At 32.3% G+C, this 18,816-nt stretch overlaps 2 protein-coding genes and 1 long non-coding RNA gene across 6 annotated transcripts in view; 2 read left to right on the top strand and 1 right to left on the bottom strand.

Moving 5' to 3' along the window:
• The first annotated feature begins 63 nt into the window (after nt 1-63).
• Nucleotides 64-6,360, top strand: LOC138122444 (caspase-1-like). Of its 2 annotated transcripts, XM_069036710.1 has the most exons (6): nt 69-362; nt 425-675; nt 3,246-3,395; nt 4,546-4,701; nt 4,937-5,177; nt 5,484-6,360. In XM_069036710.1, the coding sequence occupies exons 1-6, from the start codon at nt 232-234 to the stop codon at nt 5,581-5,583; spliced, it is 1,029 nt and encodes a 342-aa protein (XP_068892811.1). In that variant the 5' UTR covers nt 69-231; the 3' UTR covers nt 5,584-6,360. The 2 variants fall into 2 exon arrangements, with proteins under 2 accessions (XP_068892812.1, XP_068892811.1); XM_069036711.1 differs by lacking the exon at nt 3,246-3,395 and having other exon boundaries at nt 64-362.
• Nucleotides 807-2,554, bottom strand: LOC138122452 (uncharacterized). The gene is made up of 2 exons (XR_011156507.1): nt 2,234-2,554; nt 807-1,625 (listed from the first exon to the last, which is right to left on the bottom strand). It is a non-coding gene; the product is annotated as an uncharacterized lncRNA (long non-coding RNA).
• A 1,895-nt stretch (nt 6,361-8,255) lies between the features above and the next one.
• The window catches only part of RpS24 (ribosomal protein S24), an 84,528-nt gene continuing 73,967 nt past the window's right edge, over nt 8,256-18,816 (top strand). The window contains exons 1-5 of one of the 3 annotated variants that reach the window (XM_069036717.1): nt 8,256-8,414; nt 8,751-8,897; nt 11,196-11,441; nt 11,838-11,878; nt 16,652-16,836. In XM_069036717.1, coding sequence (XP_068892818.1) covers nt 8,412-8,414; nt 8,751-8,897; nt 11,196-11,441; nt 11,838-11,852 — 411 coding nt within the window. In that variant the 5' untranslated portion in view covers nt 8,256-8,411 and the 3' untranslated portion in view covers nt 11,853-11,878; nt 16,652-16,836. Of the gene's footprint in view, nt 8,415-8,750; nt 8,898-11,195; nt 11,442-11,837; nt 11,879-16,651; nt 16,837-18,816 lie in introns of those variants that run through there. The other 2 variants (XM_069036718.1, XM_069036719.1) reach the window with 2 other exon arrangements.

Below are 18,816 nucleotides of genomic sequence, written 5' to 3'. Positions count from 1 at the left end.
GTGATTCTGTACTCTGTGACTACTACAACATTATTGACATTAGAACTACCTAAGTGTAATGTTGGAGCTACAATTCGTTTTCTTTGTTTCAGTTTCATACCTGTGTAGATAATCTTATCTGCTTATTGTGCGTTTTCGCCGTTTTCCGTTATTTCCTTGTGTGATATGAGAGACGCGTATACGCTGTGATTTTATTACATAAAATTTGTGCAAAATTCAGAATTTCTAGCAATGGAGGACTCGTTTGCAGAAAATAAGGATTTGAATGTTGATTTACCAGACAACAATCACGAAAAAGATTCGAAAAATGGATTTGAACAGGATCAGAATGATGCATTGCCAGATGCCTTGGGCAATACTAAGTAAGTTTCATGACTTAAGCCAAATTGAAATTATTTAGTAAAATGTTCCCAATGTATTATAGCATCATTTATGGCAATAACTTCGCTCGTATGACAACAGAAAAATATGCTACACATTATAACATGAGTCATAAATCTCGTGGTTTAGCCCTAATCTTTAATCACGAATTTTTTGATATTGCTAATCTAAAACAAAGAACAGGCACTGATCAAGATCGTAAAAATTTAGATGATGTTCTAAGGAAACTTGGTTTTGAAGTGATTGTTTTTCAAGACTTAAAATATCATGATATTGAACGGCAAATTAAACAAGGTAAATAAATTTAGATTTATTCTATTTTATTTTTATGTATTTATCACATTAACAATAAACATTATTAGAAAAATTAATATGAGTAAGGTATATTTTTGAAAGATAATGCTCTAGAGTTATAGATTACATACTTTTTATCTTGACCAGTAAATTAAGTGTTTATTGACTCAGGTAAATAAGATAACAGATATAGATATATTTTATCAAAATAAATTAAAAGTCTTATACAGGGTTATTCTAAATGATTGTAGTCAAAGTAGGCCATGCCCATGTTATTACATTTTTGCCGCTTTCATGTGAACTGTTAGTTTTGTCGCTGTCACTGTCATTTTTCAGGTGAAAAGTGCGGTGATGAGATTTTTATTTATTTTTGTTAAATTAACGATTGAATCCAGTAATATTGAGTTGTTTTGCACCCAATTTAACTCCCATGTGTGTGTATTCACTTATTCACATCATTTTGATGTTTTTTTTTATGTGGAGCGACATCCATAAATTTTACATTCCGTTTTCACGCCTACTTCGACTACAATCATTTAGAATAACCCTGTATAAAGAGCGATCAAGTTAATTTGTAATCGAATTATCCAACTCCACGCTCCATAAACACAGCTTGCAACACAGGTTACATCTCGACATATCAATCGCAAAAGACATACAGATTCAAAAAATACATGGATGACTCAATTACAAATTAATTTGATCGTTCGATATTATAAACGTGTCAAAAATAAATTACTCCCTAGGATTTAGGGATATTCGTTACTAGGTTGCCATAAATTTGGTTAGGTTGGTGGCTGTGTGGTTTCTGGTGACAAACCGAAGATATCTCAAAAATATAAGGCAGCAAATTCCTGGTCACGGTTGCAAATGGCTAATTTCTCGCTAACTGTGTTTGGTAAATATTGCTAGGGCGGAAGAGGGAATGTCGATCAGATTGTTGCCCAGTGCTATAACATTAATCAAAAAACGGAATTAATGTGATCAAAATATACAACACAAAATACATAATAAACTATAGTTGACTCAAGTTGCAAAAAACCACTTTGCCGTCCTCGATATTATAAATCGCATAATATTCTCGTTATATTAATAGCTATAAAACTGTACTTGTATGGAAAATTTTCGCCATTTTTCAATGTTACTCCAGTTCATCCTTAACATCACCATCACCATTATTGTGAACGGTTGAACGTTTCACCAATGTTCTGAAGATTAACATTCTGGCTAACACTAACATTAACATTACCATTAATACTATTGTGACAGATACATTAAATAAGCGTCACATTGACGTGTGTCCAAAAAAATAGAATTGATTAGAATAACGTTTATTTAAAATCGTTTTATTAAAATTGAAAATACACTGTTTTGTTTTCTTTATTCCTACCACGCAATTCGGCAGGAACGAAATTTGCGAATTTGGGGACCTACTTTTGTAAGTTAGGAATTTTATATTGAATGAATTTAATATTATATATAAATATGTGTGTATTATAAATGTAATACACATTACCTTAAAAGATGAAATTATTTTTATTGAAAGGACATTACTTACGGTGGCCGGCAAAAAAGGTTAGCCATCATTTAAATGTCAGTGTCATTAAAGCATTAATTGCACATTTGGACTTTGACGTGACAGAAAAGTGATGGGTAGTTTTTATTGCCAGCCATTGTACAGATAATTTCAAAATTATAGAGTATACCTAATTTTCTACAGTATGAATTGCACTTACATTTTTTGTCAATGATCAATGTCAATTTTGACAAACAAAATGCCTAATCTAACCGAAAACGCGAAAATGCGCATTCTTTCCAAATTAGAAGAAGGATGGTCGACCCAGAGGTAGCTCGGTATTATAACATCGCGAAGAGCATCGTGCAGGGGATAAAACAGATACTAATATGGTGTTCTAAAATATCAGCGACATTTTATGTTGTCAAACTTACATAACCTATATAAAAAATATGACGCTCAAATTTCAAAAAGGCATGTTTACATGTGGAAAAAACTGTAATAAATCGACTTCTTGATTTTTGAGGTGTACTCGATAATTTTGAAATTAACTGTACATGTACAGTCGGTTGCAAAAAAATCGAGTACATCAAATTTTCTATAGTTTAATTCATCCTTGTTGTCAATTTTGAGGTTAAGGTTACCGAGACAAGCAAAATGTCAAAACTTTTTAATTTCTTACGTCATTTCTTGTGTCACACATAACCTATTTGAAAAAGCATGCCATTAAAAGGCAGAAAAGCCAGATTTACGTGCGTTAAAAATAGGAAAATTCAGTGCTTTTCATTTTTATGATGTACCTACTCGATTTTTTTTACAACCGACTATAAAGGTGTTTTTTTTTTTAAATTTGGCGTTGAAGTAGGCGTTGGAGAGTCGATTGAGAGCGCACCACTCGTGTAAAAGCGTAAGATTTAAACAGCTGATCCGTGATCCGTAACCTGTATAGTGCGTTCACAATCGACAGTTCAACGCCTACTTCGACGCCAAATTAAAAAAAAAATCACCCGTTACTTCTTTTAATGGTATGTTATATTCTTTACTTATTTTTTAGTTGCAAAATATGATCACAGTAACTGTGATTGCTTGTGCATTTCTGTGCTAACGCATGGTGATACTGGAATTCTTTATGCAAAGGACACTCAGTATAAACCGGATATTCTATGGAATAGTTTTTCTGCAGACCGCTGCCCCACTCTAGCTGGTATGTTACTATCTTGCGAAAAATGTTAACGTTATTAGAGCTAAAGTCAAAACGAAAGGGCGGAGCTTATGATGCGCGCTCTCCAATTTACCGCTGACAGAGGCGTATCATACAGTCGTCAGTTTAGGGGCAAAAACAGAAGCAAAACCAAAACTCAATTTTCTTCATTTGATAAAAGAAATTCTACACCGAGGTCATCTACTTTTGTTGTAGAACCTCTAATAGAAGACTAAAAACTATCTTCATCTTCAGAACATTCTCCTAACACCCTCTATAGCGTAAACAAAAGAAAATTTTTGACTCCGCCACTGTCATATACGTAAGCTGGATTCAACTGATCTACATTCGTCTTCTGCGCAAACCACGTGATGTCATGTTTCGTTTTGACTTTACCTCTAATGAGCTTCCGTACAAAAATTTAAAAAAATAACGTGCGAGATTGTTTTGTAGACTGGCCGCACACTATAGACTTTTTGATCGGCCGATAGTTTGTTTTTCTACTGAAGTTTGGAAAACTTTAACATTGTATGTAATACTAATTTGAGTTAGGAAAAGTGAAAAATTTCCTACTAAGGGCGAAAATACATTTCAACACTAAAAGTTCAATTTTGGTCGTTTCCTGGGATACGTAACGTAAAAAGTGGTATTTAATTGAGAGAAAAGCTTAAACGCCTTCACAATTTTTCATTACTAAATTGTTTCTCTATGGTAACGAAAGCAGAACAATTTTGATTTCACTTTTTAATTTAGAAAGAATTAATAGAATATTAAAAATATCCAAATTTTATGTATTTTCCAAACTCCAATAGAAAAAATCATGTGTGCAATACGTAGAAAATCCATTTTTTTCCGTACACGGCATGTTTTTGATCTCGACTAACGTCTCGATCAAAAATCCCATGCCTAATACGGGCAAAAATTACATTTCCCAACTTATTGCACAAATAGCTATTTTTGTTAATAACTTAGGGGGTCATTCACGAAACTCAGATAATTTGCAAATCGTTAACGAAACAGCAAATGCAATGCTTCAACAATATCAGTTATCACGGTTTTGAAGCCTTACCGGGTTTCGTGAATGATCCCCTTAGGAGGTTTTACATACAGAAAAAAAAATGGAGGTGAAGTAATTACCTGTTTATTGTTTAAGGGAAACCAAAAATTTTTTTTATGCAAGCCTGTCAAGGAGATAAATTGGATAGTGGAGTGGTCATGTCAAGGACAGAAACAGATGGTCATTTAGATATTAATTCTTACAGGATTCCAGCACAAGCAGATTTTTTAGTGGTATATTCAACAGTAAAAGGTAATGGTGCTGCCATTTGTTTTACTAATGAGTCGCGTTACTTGTGGTTGAAGATAACATAATCATGATAAAAGATAAATGTATTTTAAAAAAACGTATAACTTGGTATATTCCCTGATGCTTTTAATACAATTTTAATATAAAACTTGAGAGTAAAGGTCTTTTTTTTTAATTATACATATTACAAAAAATATATATGTGCAGTATGGTAATTTGCTTCAATTTAATGTTGCAGGTTATTATTCTTGGCGAAATACCACTCGCGGATCATGGTTTATACAGGCATTATGTGATCAACTGAAACACAGAGGCTTTGAAATGGACTTGGTTACTTTACTAACCTTTGTATCACAACGCGTGGCCTTTGATTTTGAAAGTAACTGTCCTGATTCACCAACAATGCATCAACAGAAGCAAATACCCTGTATAATGAGCATGCTCACGAGATTGATACAGTTTACAAGAGTGAAAGAAGGGTAGGACTTTATGTATTTAAAATTTACTGTAACGCGTATATCACACCCCTTTGGTAACTTTGCAACAATGTATAGTGTTTATATTACGATAGTGGAGTATTTTATATAATTTTCTTGTGTTTATATAGAATTTCGGTTTCATCATGTTCAATATATTTTTTCATATTCTTAACCAACTCATCCTTGCTCAAGAAACAAATATCATATGCCAGTTCATTAAAAAAAAATATGTGATAATGATTACGCAAATTATTGTGTTCTTTAAGACTGCCAAATCTGACTCCTATAATTGAACATAATTTTTAGATTGGAGGGTATTTCAAAAACGATCCAAAAACCAGATAAGTCTAAAGGCATTTTTAAAAGAAAATTTGTTAAGGGTAAATATCCGCACAATATTACTTAAAGCATTCCTAGTTTTTAGTTTAATTTTTAATAGTGTTTATAAGTTTTCTAAATTTGTTGATTTTTTAAACTGTTGGGTTATGACAAGATAATTTTAGATATGTACATTTAAGTAAAAAATATTGAGTTGTATAATAGCAATATTTATGCAGTAGTGTCTCCTAATTAGATACCTCATGCACTCGTATTACAAAATATTAAGTGTGCAATGATTCTTGTATAATTTGTATAGATATATAAATTCACTGTACAATATAATAATTAATTTGAATGTTTGATAATTTCTGGATTGAATGAGAATCTATTTCTTCTTAACTATAATCGCGAAATACTTAGAGCAACTATGTGCATCACTTACTTCATTTCAGTTTGTAAATGAACAAATTAAAAGTGTTTTTGAATTGCTTTCAAAAAATTAAAATGAGGTATGTACTTTAATTGAGACACAGCATCTAAATTTTAATTGTAGTTAAATTTTTAGAAAATTATTTAGTATAGTGGTTGCAATATTATGAAACATGTGCCATTGTCTTTCAAAAGTGTCTTATGAAAGTCAAGTGTGTTATGCAGTATATTTATAAGGATATCAACAATTGATCAACTGTAGCTGTGTATACATTGCCATTTAAAAATATATTCTTGTATTGATTAAAAAGATCCTTATACATGAGTAGTTTGCTGTTTGTATTTTTAAATGTATGGATTTTACATTGATATACACCTTTACGTTTTATAAAAATAGATATGTATATGGAAATAAATTGTCCTGTAATAATTATGCTTCCTATGTTTTTTATTTATGTCCTTGCCACAGAACTATTCATGATATGGCCTTTACTTACATTTTGTCATCAATCCTCTCATGTTATATATGTCATTTCTTTGTCAGTATTTAAACAGTAAACTAAATGCTGGAATTATATATATACAGCCTGAGTCAGCTAAAACAGGTCAGTCGTATAAAACAGAAACTAAAGAATAATTTGAAAATTTTTTGTGGTAAATTTAATGTGTGGTACACTCTCATTGTATGCAATTTTTTTTTAGGATTCTATGATAACCCTGTTAGGAGATATTAATTAAAACAAGACAAGAAAACATTTTTTGTGCAAATTTATATCTTTGTGTTCAGTTAAAAGAAGATTTTCTTTTAATAACGCTAGTGCATTTGTTTTGGTAAAAATTAAACAGATTTGCTCAAAATAATCCCTTATTCTTAAGAATTATTTCAGCAATGTTGCTCATTTATTCAAAACAAAAGACAACAGGATCACTACTTGATTCTTTTGAATGCAAACAACATGGCTAGAATAATTCTTGAGAATAAGGGTTTATTTTGAGCAATCTGTTTAATTTTTACCAAAACAAATGCACTAACATTATTTTAAAAAAAATCTTCTTAAACTGAATATAAAAAGGTAGGTATTTACATAAATTTGTACAACAATTTTTTTCTTGTCTTGTTTTAATTAATATCTCCTAACAGGGTTATCATAGACTCCTAAAAAAATGTGCATAAAATGAGAGTGTACCACACATTAAATTTACCACAAAAAAAAATTCAAATTATTCTTTAGTTTCTGTTTTATACCACTGACCTGTTTTAGCTGACTCATCCTGTATTATAGGCCATATCTAAAATGCGTGTCAGTGGCGGCCGTGGGGTAGAGCATAGAGCGAGAAGAGCGATCGCTCTAGGCGCCAGGTGGTAAGGGGTGGTAAAATCCGATTTTTGAAAATATTTTTATTTTATTACCAGAAACTGAATTATAATTGATTCGAAGTTGTCGACTAAAGGGCGCCGAAAGACAATCTCGCTCTACCCTGATAAAGGGCTAGGGCCGCCGCTGATGCGTGTGTTAATTTTAGCACGTAGCAGAGCTTGTTAAATGAAACGTTTTTTTCTATTTGAGTTTTACGAAACTGCGTTGAAAATTGATTCAAAATATTGAATAAATTAGCCATCAAAATGTATACCCGCTTATGGGTAAGGGCGAAAATTTTCTGTTGTGATAGAAACGGAACCTTGTCAAAAAAGTTACATTGTTATAGAAAAAATTGAAATTCTCATGGTTACAAACAAACAACTGTTGAGAATTTTGCAAAATGTATTACATAGGGAAAAGTTTCATAAATTGGCGAGTTCTTCCACAGGTTAAAATTAACACACGTATTTTGTATACAGTATGGAACAAAATGATTGTCATCTAGTTACCTTTGCATTACCCTTGTGAAAATACGAAATGCCCCTCTACAAAAAAAGGGCTAAGCTCAAAATATACAGTACGTTCGTAAAGTTCGGAATAAATTTGATAAAATTGTATTAATTTCTGAGAAAAATCCTCGAAGAGGTCAACTTTGTTTTTAAAAAGTGCATGTTGTACAGTACGTTATTTAAGGTGACATCTCTAATAAATCGATGTCTTGTCAACGTCTTCTCAACTTTTTGGAAATCTCTCCTGGGTTGCCACCATAACTTCTGACACATCCGTCTCTATCAGCGAAATAATTTTTACTCTGTTAAAATACGACATTGGGGCCATAATTTTGAATGTTTAGAATAAAACTTTGACAATTTTTTTTTGATTGACGTTTTATTGACTGGCCCTAATTAAGCAGGAATTTTTTTTAATTTGTGACAGTAGCGGGAAATTTCAAAATGACGCTGCAAATAAGATTTAATGCCCACGACTGTACAATATTTTCAGAAGTTCTATTGTACGCTGGTACATTTAACCTACAAGTCGCTATTTGTATTTGTCGTTATTTAAGTTAATTCGAAAAGGTGGAAGAGGTCGCTCTTTTCGGGTTGTATATGTTACCGTCAAAATGGTACGTAAATTTATTTTTTAAAATCTTGGTCATCTTGCGGTTATTTTGTGGAAATTTAATAGAAATATGTGAATTGTTGTAGTGAAAATAAATCTGTATAAATATAATTTGCAATAATCTAGTCATACATCGATTAATGTGATTTTTCATAATGTCGGAACATGGTTCATATCTAATGTAATTAAAGAACATTATTTTGTTATATTGTGTTCATAAAACGAAGACGATGAAATAAATTGTGATCTTTTATTGTCTAAAACAGCGAAGAGATGTCCCAGTTTTTTTTAAGGCGTTCTTGGTATAGCATGTTTTCAACATAACCTAAACATGTTTCAGACTGAAGGTACAGCAACAATTCGTACTCGCAAATTTATGACCAACAGATTGTTGTGTCGCAAACAAATGGTTGTAGACGTCTTACATCCAGGTCAACCTTCTGTTAAAAAGACAGATATCAGGGAAAAATTAGCCAAAATGTACAAAGTAAGTATTTCTTTTGTATATTATAAGTATGTATTATTCAGTTGTGTCGTCTTGCTGAGAGAAAAGGTTATTATGTCAAGCCAGAAAGTCATACCTGAAATTAAAACAGGTCAATAACAGCATATCTAAGGGTTAATAACAGAATATCTAATGGTTAATTAACAGGTCTATTTTGTAACTCTCAACGATCATCATTACTAAAGGATCCCTCATTAGTTAGTGATTAATCGGAATATATATTTGCGCAGTAGTGACAGTAAAAAACATAAAAAGTACATGAACTGTCATGAACATATAGGTACTATAAAGTTGGCCGTTGTGCTAATATCCAACCTAAAATTGTAAACTTTTGCCATAACGATGGTTATCGAATTATAATCATAACGATAGGATTTAAGAAATACCAAATATGCTGAAATCGTTGTAGTTCAATAGCGACCAGTGCTTAACGAGCATCACTATCGGACGGATAGTTGTTTAACGATAAGTTACAAAATAGACCTGTAAGTTACATTGAATGAAAACGTCTTTTTCAACACAGAGGAAGACTTCACATTAAAATCAAAGAAGATGCAGAAAAAATATTTCCTTTTTTTTTGAAAAAGTGAAATGATAATTGAATATAAAACTATTCTACCGGGTGATCAAGAAGAACTGTTTAAGTTGGCAGTACAATTAAGAAAATTTTTTAATTTAGTTATTTATAACACTGTAACTGGATATGTTTTGTTGGTTTATTTGACAAATATCTGATATAGGTATAGCATTAACAACGACAAGCCACCAACAACCGGAAGTTACTCCTGTTATACGATTTAAAATACGATCCAGTGTTACCAACTTAAACAGTTCTTCTTGATCATCCCGTATTAACTATGCGCCGTTTTCTGTACATAATTCAACCCTGTATCAAAGTTTAAGCTTCTGAACACCCATGCCTGATACATAACTATTGGGAAAATTTTCATTAAATTTTCTTATTATGTGACCAAAACTGGTCCAACATTGGATTAAATAAATTCTTTGTTCTAAAGGCAACATTTTGAAACAGTAATAAGTTGTTTGTTAAAAAACCAGGCCAATTGTAATAAAATTTATAACATAAAAGTTAAGTCCAAATTTCAACAAAAAATGTTAATTTAAGAATACAGTGTATCAATACTGAGGTTTTAATAACGGAAATAGGGGTTTCAGATGAACCAATAGTAGTTTATTTGACGAGTTCTTGTGTAAATTGGAGTTTTTTGGCACGAGTGGACCAGTTTAAAACGCGACTGAAACGAGTGTTTTAAAGGCCCACAAGTGCCAAAAAAGCCCAATTGACACACGAACGAGTTGAATACAACGTTTTTTTGTTCGACGAGCCCCTTAAAGGCTTCAAATCGCTTAAAATCTTTAAAATTAGCTTGACGTTTCGTTTTGACAAGTGGTGACATTTATCAAAATCCGTTCACATAGGAGAAAATTCCCAAATTCTGACAGTGTCGAACAAAAAAAAAAGTTATACCTCTGAAGTTTTTACGTAAAATAAAAAAAAAATTGTTTCCTCTTGTAAATTCAGTCCGGGGACATACTGTAGATACAGTATACAGTTGGTGCCAGTTGCAACTGTCCAGTTGGAAACGCGTTATGTAGGCTAACCTGATAGTAATTTTTGTTATGACTAGTTGGTGCAACTGTTTGTCATTTAATTGGGATGAAATTTTAACAAACAATTTGAAATTTGTTTTCTCGTTTTGAATATGAACAGAACAAGATCACTTTTGATCAAAGAAATGAAAAAAGCCCTTGTAAATGTCTTTGATGAAATGAAGGTCGCATATCCAGACGCCTCCAATAGAAATTTATAAAATAAAATTAAAATATTTTTTGGTAGTTACAGGGTTATCACTTATTATAAATGATTGTAGTCGAAGCAGGCCATGCCCATGTTATAAAATTTTTGCCGATTTCATGTGAACTGTCAATTTTTGTCGCTGTCATTGTCGTTTTTTGGATTTTTTTTTTAAATTAACGATTGAATCCAAAAATATTGAGTTGTTTTGCAACCAATTCTAAAAATATTCAGTTGTTTTGTTTCCTGTGTGTGAACGCTGTGTACTTATTCACATCATTTTGATGTTTTTTATATGGAGCGGCAGCCATAAATTTTACATTCAGTTTTTACGCCTAGTTGGACTACAATCATTTATAATAACCCTGTATAAATGGTATAGGAATAAATTAGAAAATGTACTCATAGGCGTTTTTTGAGCTTACCTTTATTTATTCTTTATAGCATTAAATTTTTTGTTCTAGGTTACATCTGATGTAGTATTTGTATTTGGTTTCCGTACAAATTTTGGAGGTGGCAAATCAACAGGTTTTGCGTTACTTTATGACACATTAGATTTTGCTAAGAAATTTGAACCAAAACATAGGCTTGCACGTCATGGTTTGTTTGAAAAGAAACAACAAACTCGTAAGCAGCGCAAAGAACGCAAGAATAGAATGAAGAAAGTTCGTGGTACAAAGAAAAGTAAAGTCGGCGCTTCAGCTAAAAAGGTAAAAGTAAAATTTCTTTACTTTGGTCAGGTTTTGATAAAAAGTTGTCTGTAATGCATGCAACTATGTATGTGCAGGCTCATTATAAATGATCGCATTACACGTTGGTGCCATAGCTGAATGTGCCGCAAGCCTAAACATGAGTGTAGGTGGCGCTACCGACGGTAGTGGAAATCTATCTACTAGTTTATCTAACTTTACGAGGCTGGCGGCCAAAATTTGTGTGGGTTTTCAACGCCAACTGTGATGGGACAATAATTTATAATGACCCTGTATTAACTTGAGCGTTTTTCTACACTTTTTTTGTTTCACATCAAAGTGTGTGTTATATTGGAATTCAAATTTGGGTTTAGTTCCTTTCTTAATGGTTTTATTTTATATATACATTATTTTCAGGGTGGAAAGAGATAAATCTCATCTCTATTGTTTCCATTTAGGTATATTTTGGTATTGATTTTTAGCTTGTTGTGTGTTTTTTTTTTTTTTGTAAACAGTTGTGATGCTTCTTCAGGTATAGCATGCCATGCAAGTAACGTGTGTTCAAGAATACGATATTATCAACAAAAGGGGCGGCTATGGAAAGCAAAATTTCTGAAAACGTGTGGCTTAACTTAATAGACTGTCACATGTTCAATTGTCTGAAGTTTTTACACGAACTTCCTTGTTCGTTAGAGTGTAGGATATGATTTCATCGTTGATGTTAAAATGATTGAAATGAAAATTTAATAGACCGCTCGTTCTTAACAACTATGACTGACTGCAAGTCGCAAAACGTAGCTTGATACTTGAGATGTTTTCAAAATTTTGTTTTCTATAGCCTCTTTTTTTGTTGATTGTTTGACACCGTTATTTATTCAGCGAACAAGTAGCGACGTGAATTAAACTATGCTAACTAAAAACACAGTGTTTTTAAAAGGCAGAAAACAACTATAGTATAATTCAAAATAAGTGGCATCGCGGTAGGCGTTGATTCTCTAAAGTGAGCTTTATGTTAAAATTTAGTAAACATGTGAAACCGTCATTACTTTATTCTGAGGTTATGCGTTACATAATTTTAACATGGTTTTCACCCACAGCAGAGATAACCCCCAGACAAATAATACACTTTTCATAAATGAAACAAGGAAATTCCAAATACTTATAACAAGAAAATAAACACAAAACGATTCCAATGATAATATCAAGGCCAAATTAAAAGCGAAGGTTACCAACAGCATCGAAACTAGGGTATTATTAGCAAGAGTCATGCTGCCAACGTAAATTTGAATTTCCAACGCCTACCGCGATGCCACTTATTCTGAATTATAATATACATGAAGTCTGTTTTTTTTTTATAATCAATTGTCAAAGTGTTGTCAGGTTGGCAGAAAATTCGAAACAGTGAATTTTATAAATCACGTTTGGAACATTGATTTTTGAAATTGTCACCGATTGTCACATTTGACAATTTAAATTAAACACGTGTCTCAAACTCATAAACATACAGGTGATTCTGAAATAAGTTTGGCAAAAAATGTGGAGTATCCTTCACACAAATTAATTCTGCGTAAATGACTTTTGGAGGTGAAGTCAGAAGGATGGAAATTACCCTATGTTCTTGTATTTTCAAGGCCTATGAATCGGGAAAATTTGTCCGAATTTGTTCGCTTCATTAGCAACCATTGTTACATCAACTCCACAATAAAGTCATAGGTGCAAGCACACTGTTTTGGTAATGTTTCTATGGAAATGATCGAGAGGAGTTTGTAATTGACGGGCACCTTTTACCTTTCATTATTATTGTTGCTAAACTACCAAGATCATCAGGTAATTACCTTTAACTCAGCAGCGTACTAGCAATTTTGACCAAATTTTCAATCATTTGTATCTCGAAAACGAAAAAACTTTTATAAGAATTTTTTTTTGTCTATAACCTTTTCTCGTTACCACCAATTACCGTTTTTTTTTTCAAACTTATTTCAGAATCACCCTGTATGCAACATAACCTCAATAATGATCTAGGGGAAGTCTAGGGTGAAACTGAGATAGAACTGGACCGAATGTCAGTGATTTTTTTTAATATACAGTTTGGTCTTTTACTGTATTTTGACATTGACAATTGATTATAAAAAAAAACGGACTTTACCTGCTTGACCACATGTTTTATTTGAACGCTCGTTATGTGCTATTAATTTGTGTTTTCAACTGACGTAGAGGATAAAGTCTGATTTTTATTTAATTTGTGTTTTCAACTGACGTAGAGGATAAAGTCTGTTTTTTATAGTTCCAATTTTGGTATGTAGTTGTTTTTTTTTTTTTCATAAAAGATTATTATTAGGACTAACCAGAAAATACGTCGAGTAAAAAATCATCCACCAATATTTTTTTTCTGTAAATCTATTTTCTCTAGAAGCGCCACATTTTAAAATTTCGGACGTAAATGTTAATCGTTGAGAATAACCAAATTTTAAATGTCAATTCAATTATTTATTTGAAAACATTAAATTTAAACAATACAAATTTAATTTATATAAATTCAGTTTGTTGAATCATTTGTTGAATCAAACAAACTGTAAACAAAACAAAAAGTAAAGGAATGTATTCGCATTTACTGTAGTTTCAATTTGGTTGTAGGTCGTAAAATTTTATTGGATATTATGAGCGATTAACGGGCACAATGGTTGGGTTTGAAAAGGTTGGGAAGCGGCGCGTGGCGTTTGCCGTACAATGCAAATATACCAAATGTACAATACAACCCTACTTAAAATATTACCTGCTAGTGGTAAACTAGGATTTATAAGCCCCGCAAGATCTTTAACTTAAAGTACCATAAAATTTTACGACCTACAACCAAATTGAAACTACAGTACGCTAATGTTTACCATCGTAATGCGGCATGGAGAATGCTTAATAATTTAGATAATATTTTGGTTAGAAGGTCGGTTATTTTTGTGTGATTTGAATACTTTAATGAACCTTTATGAATTAAGTTTAATATACCCAAAAAACTGGGAGCAAGCTAGAGCAAATATTAGTAAGAATGATAAATTGTTATTTTTTGTTGAAGTCGTGTGGAAATGTGGGATAGTTCTTTATTAATGAAAAAAAGTTCTTAATTATATATGGCTATTATAAATTATTGTCCTGTCGCAGTTGGCGTTGGTGACATAGTTGAATGTGCCGTAAGCCTCATAACATGAGTGAGTCAAGTATCGCCGACAGGTGGCAATACTGGCGGTAGTGTAAATCTGTCTACTAGTTTATCTAATGTTGCGAGGCGGCGGCACATCCAAAATGTGTGTGGTTTTCAACGCCAACTGCGATGGCACAATAATTTATAATAATCCAGTATACCGGGACATTTTTTTAACTCTGAACATAGTCCATACTTATTCCCTATGTTCAATTTTAAAAAACACAGATCAATGCATCAGCGGCGGCTCGTCAGGGTAGGCAAGGTAGGCACCGCCTACCCAGACTTTGCCAAAGATATAAATTTATTCAAGTTAAAATTTATTAATAAATATAATTTAATAACTCTGAAATGTAATTTTTAATTTTTGTTTGTCTACATTATCGAATGTTGTATCCATTAGCAGCGCGCAATGAATCTCCGCCAATAACTTTGCACTGTCTACCAATACTTTGGCTTGAATCATATGTGCTACGCTATCGTAAGCGAGGGCAGGCGACTGCACGCCTAAGCTAAATTTCATCTGAATTTTGCGAACGTGAGAGATTACCCTCTCTCTCTCTTTTCTCTTTACACTGTGTCAGAGTGAAATTGACGTGAGGGCAAAATATGTCAATATAGCGTTTAGAAGGCAACTGGATCGGTTGCCTTTGAGGCTTTCCCACCGATTCGTTTTCTACCTAGTCTGGGGTGCATGAGTTGTTGCTTCATTTTCTTCAAAATTCAGATGATTTTACAGATGTTATAATAAGTACATTTTCATTTATAAAGAATAGACATTTACAAAAAGTAGGTAACTTGGTATTGTTAACTTGTATAAACCTCGTGACAAATTAATCAAGGAAAGAAATAAAATCAACTTACTTTTCATTAATAAGCAAACTTGTAACTTGTAACTATTAGTATTATTATAAGTTACTTATAAGTTAGTGGTTTTGTAAACATAATTTTTGTGACCAAAAACATTAATTAATATCTACTGGTGGCAAATTATGTACATAGCCCGTTCGTTAGAAACTTTCTGATTTCCCAAAATCGTATTAATATGAAAATTGGTGGCCGACTATAATCGACTGCTCCAAGCTCAAATAAAATATTTTCAAAATGGCGACACTTCCGGAAATACCGGAAATCGACGTCATCTTTGTTTTTTTAAATAGAAAGGCCCCATTTTAATTATAAATTTGGATTCTACGTTAAATTTTGAGTTTAGAACGTCCTTTTGTTAACACTTATCTGTCATCGTTTTTGACCCACGTCATCTTCTTCTCTAAAAAGCAGGGTTACATGGCTTCATTAAAAAAATATATCTCCTGAACCATTGCAAATAAATAATTGTTTTTTTGTTTATCGAATTCCTGAAGGTTTGGTCGATCTTTTGCGCTATTAGTGACGTTTTTTTAATGTTTCATTCGCCGACTGCAATTTTCAAATTTATGTATTGCCGCCTACCCACACGAAGAGGGTACAAGCCGCCACTGCAATGCATTGTGAGTTGCTATGTAACCAACTATACCGAACACCAGAGATTTTGAAATCATGTTAAAAATTGTTCCGATTGATGGAATTGGTCTATCATGTGTTGCATTGGAAATGTCACGCACATTTCTAATGCTCTGATTGGCATAGAATAACTGCATTATGTGTATTTCTTCTTCAAACAACTTGACCATTTTGTTAAACTGAAGTATTTATTTTCGTTACCTTGGTTACGTGATTACATACATGCATTGACCTGTGTTTTTTAAAACTGAACATAGGGAATAAGTATGAGCTATGTTCAATGTTAAAAAAATGTCCCGGTATATGTAATGTTATATCGGGATATCAGAAATTATCTTGGTCAAAGGTGGTCATGAATTTTCAAATAATTTGTGTCAATCATTTTTTGAATGTCAAAATCTGTCAGACAGTTTTACATTAATGCTTTTAATTAAGTAATAACCCACTTGAAATACATTTTGCAATACAAAATTATTTTTTATTTCAAGTTGGGATTCTTTTTTACATTCCATTGATTTATATATTTCTGTTCCAGTAATGGTCCAAGGCGTCGTTCTTCAGCACTTCATTGTGTGGCATGTATATTATATCAAAGATTAGCGTTGGTTTTGTATGTGATACACAATAAACATCTAAGTGCCGAATAAATTGTTATGGAATAACACCTTTCCGTATGCATATTATTTCTAAGTGTTTTTAAATAAATTTAATAGCATCTTGTTCCTTTTCATTTATTTTAACAAATTACATACCAAGATAATTTTATTTTCAAGTAATGTACACAACTACAATAACATAACATTGTAAATATGTATAGTCCAACTATGTATTCAAAGTAGTGTACATTTTTTTTTTAATGAAAAACAAGTATTAGATAATGCATGAAGTACAGTTAATTTCAAAATTATAGAGTTCACCTCAAAAATCAAGAAGTCGATTTATTACAGTTTTTTTCCACACGTAAAGATTCCATTTTTGAAATTTGAACGTCATATCTTTTATATAAGTTAGGTAAGTTTGACAACATAAAGGTAGCGTTTTTAAACTCATCAACTTTTTGCGGGGAATTTCAACATTGGTGGACTGTCAATCATAAGTTTTTTTTGTGTTGTGCAAAAATGTGGTGAATTGGGAAACGGATTTGGTAGAAAACTGATGACTGTGCTGACTGGTGCTGATGTCATGACACCTGAAGTGTAAACATAACCTAAACATTTTTTCATTTTCGGCGATTATTATTATTATATGAATAAATATGTGCGACATTGGTCTTCTTGGGACCATAATATTGGTAAAACGGATTACAATGCCTTTGGAAGATTCATCAGATGATGATTTATTAACTTCCTCTGATGAAGAAATTATTTTAAACAGAAGAAAGACTCATGAAAAAATTAGAGGATACGTGAATAATGTTGCACTTTTCCAGTTTTTCCCTCGCTTTGCTTTGACATTGACAGTTTGACTTCGACAAACTGAGAGCGTTTTTAAATTCATCGATGGATCAATCGGTGGAATCAGTTTTCTACCAAAACGTTGTTATATTACTGTTAGATTTATGTTGAGCTTAAGAAAACACGTTTCTTTATTCACCAAAATTTTCATGTTGGGCTCAACCAAAATTCACCTTTCCCATCTACAATGGGAGTTGGTTGTTTGGTGGACGAATAGTGGGGAAAATGTCAAAATAGTTTGTCGAAGTCAAACTGTCAATGTCAAAGCAAAACGAGGGAAAAACTGGAAAAGTGCAACATTATTCACGTATCCTCTAATTTTTTCATGAGTCTTTCTTCTGTTTAAAATAATTTCTTCATCAGAAGAAGTTAATAAATCATCATCTGATGAATCTTCCAAAGGCATTGTAATCCGTTTTACCAATATTAAGGTCCCAAGAAGACTAATGTCGCACATATTTATTCATATAATAATAATAGTCGCCGAAAATGAAAAAATGTTTAGGTTATGTTTACACTTCAGGTGTCATGACGTCAGCACAGTCATCAGTTTTCCACCAAATCCGTTTCCCTATTCATCACATTTTTGCACAACATAAATGTTCAACACAAAAAAAACTTATGATTGACAGTCCACCAATGTTGAAATTGACCGCAAAAAGTTGATGAATTTAAAAACGCTACCACTATTTTGACATTTCCCCCACTATTCGTCCACCAAACAACCAACTCCCATTATAGATGGGAAAGGTGAATTGCCCAACATGAAATTTTTGGTGAATAAAGAAACGTGTTTTCTTAAGCTCAACATAAATCTAACAGTAATATAACAACGTTTTGGTAGAAAACTGATTCCACCGATTGATCCATCGATGAATTTAAAAACGCTCTCAAACTGTCGCTAATGTTTTATAGCACCATAATATTGTCTGTTTTATTCTCTACACGGTGCTCTTCGCTATGTTACAATACTGGGCTGTGGGCGACCCTCTGGATCGACCACGCTTCTTCTAATTTGGAAAGAATGAGCACTTTCGCGTTTTAGGTTAATTAGGCATTTTGTTTGTCAAAATTGATATTGATCATTGACAAAAAATGTAAGTGCATTTTACACTGTAGAAAATTAGGGTGTACTCAATAATTTTGAAATTAATTATATCAAGGCGATCTACATTTACTAACTTCAGACCGCCTTGATGTATAAATCTGTTTCAAAATCAAAAATCCACCACCTGTTGAATTATGT

Source organism: Tenebrio molitor, chromosome 1 (genome assembly GCF_963966145.1).
Source record: "Tenebrio molitor chromosome 1, icTenMoli1.1, whole genome shotgun sequence".
Taxonomy (NCBI): Eukaryota; Metazoa; Arthropoda; class Insecta; order Coleoptera; family Tenebrionidae; genus Tenebrio; species Tenebrio molitor.
The sequence above is the reverse complement of the archived record's forward strand: the minus strand, read 5'-3'. Positions and strand labels throughout refer to the sequence as shown.

Coding starts and splice junctions, on each gene's coding strand:
- LOC138122444 (XM_069036710.1), top strand. CDS start 232: ATGGAGGACTCGTTTGCAGAAAATAAGGATTTGAATGTTGATTTACCA. Junction 3,396..4,545: donor CCGCTGCCCCACTCTAGCTG/GTATGTTACTAT, acceptor TTATTGTTTAAG/GGAAACCAAAAATTTTTTTT. Junction 4,702..4,936: donor GGTATATTCAACAGTAAAAG/GTAATGGTGCTG, acceptor TTAATGTTGCAG/GTTATTATTCTTGGCGAAAT.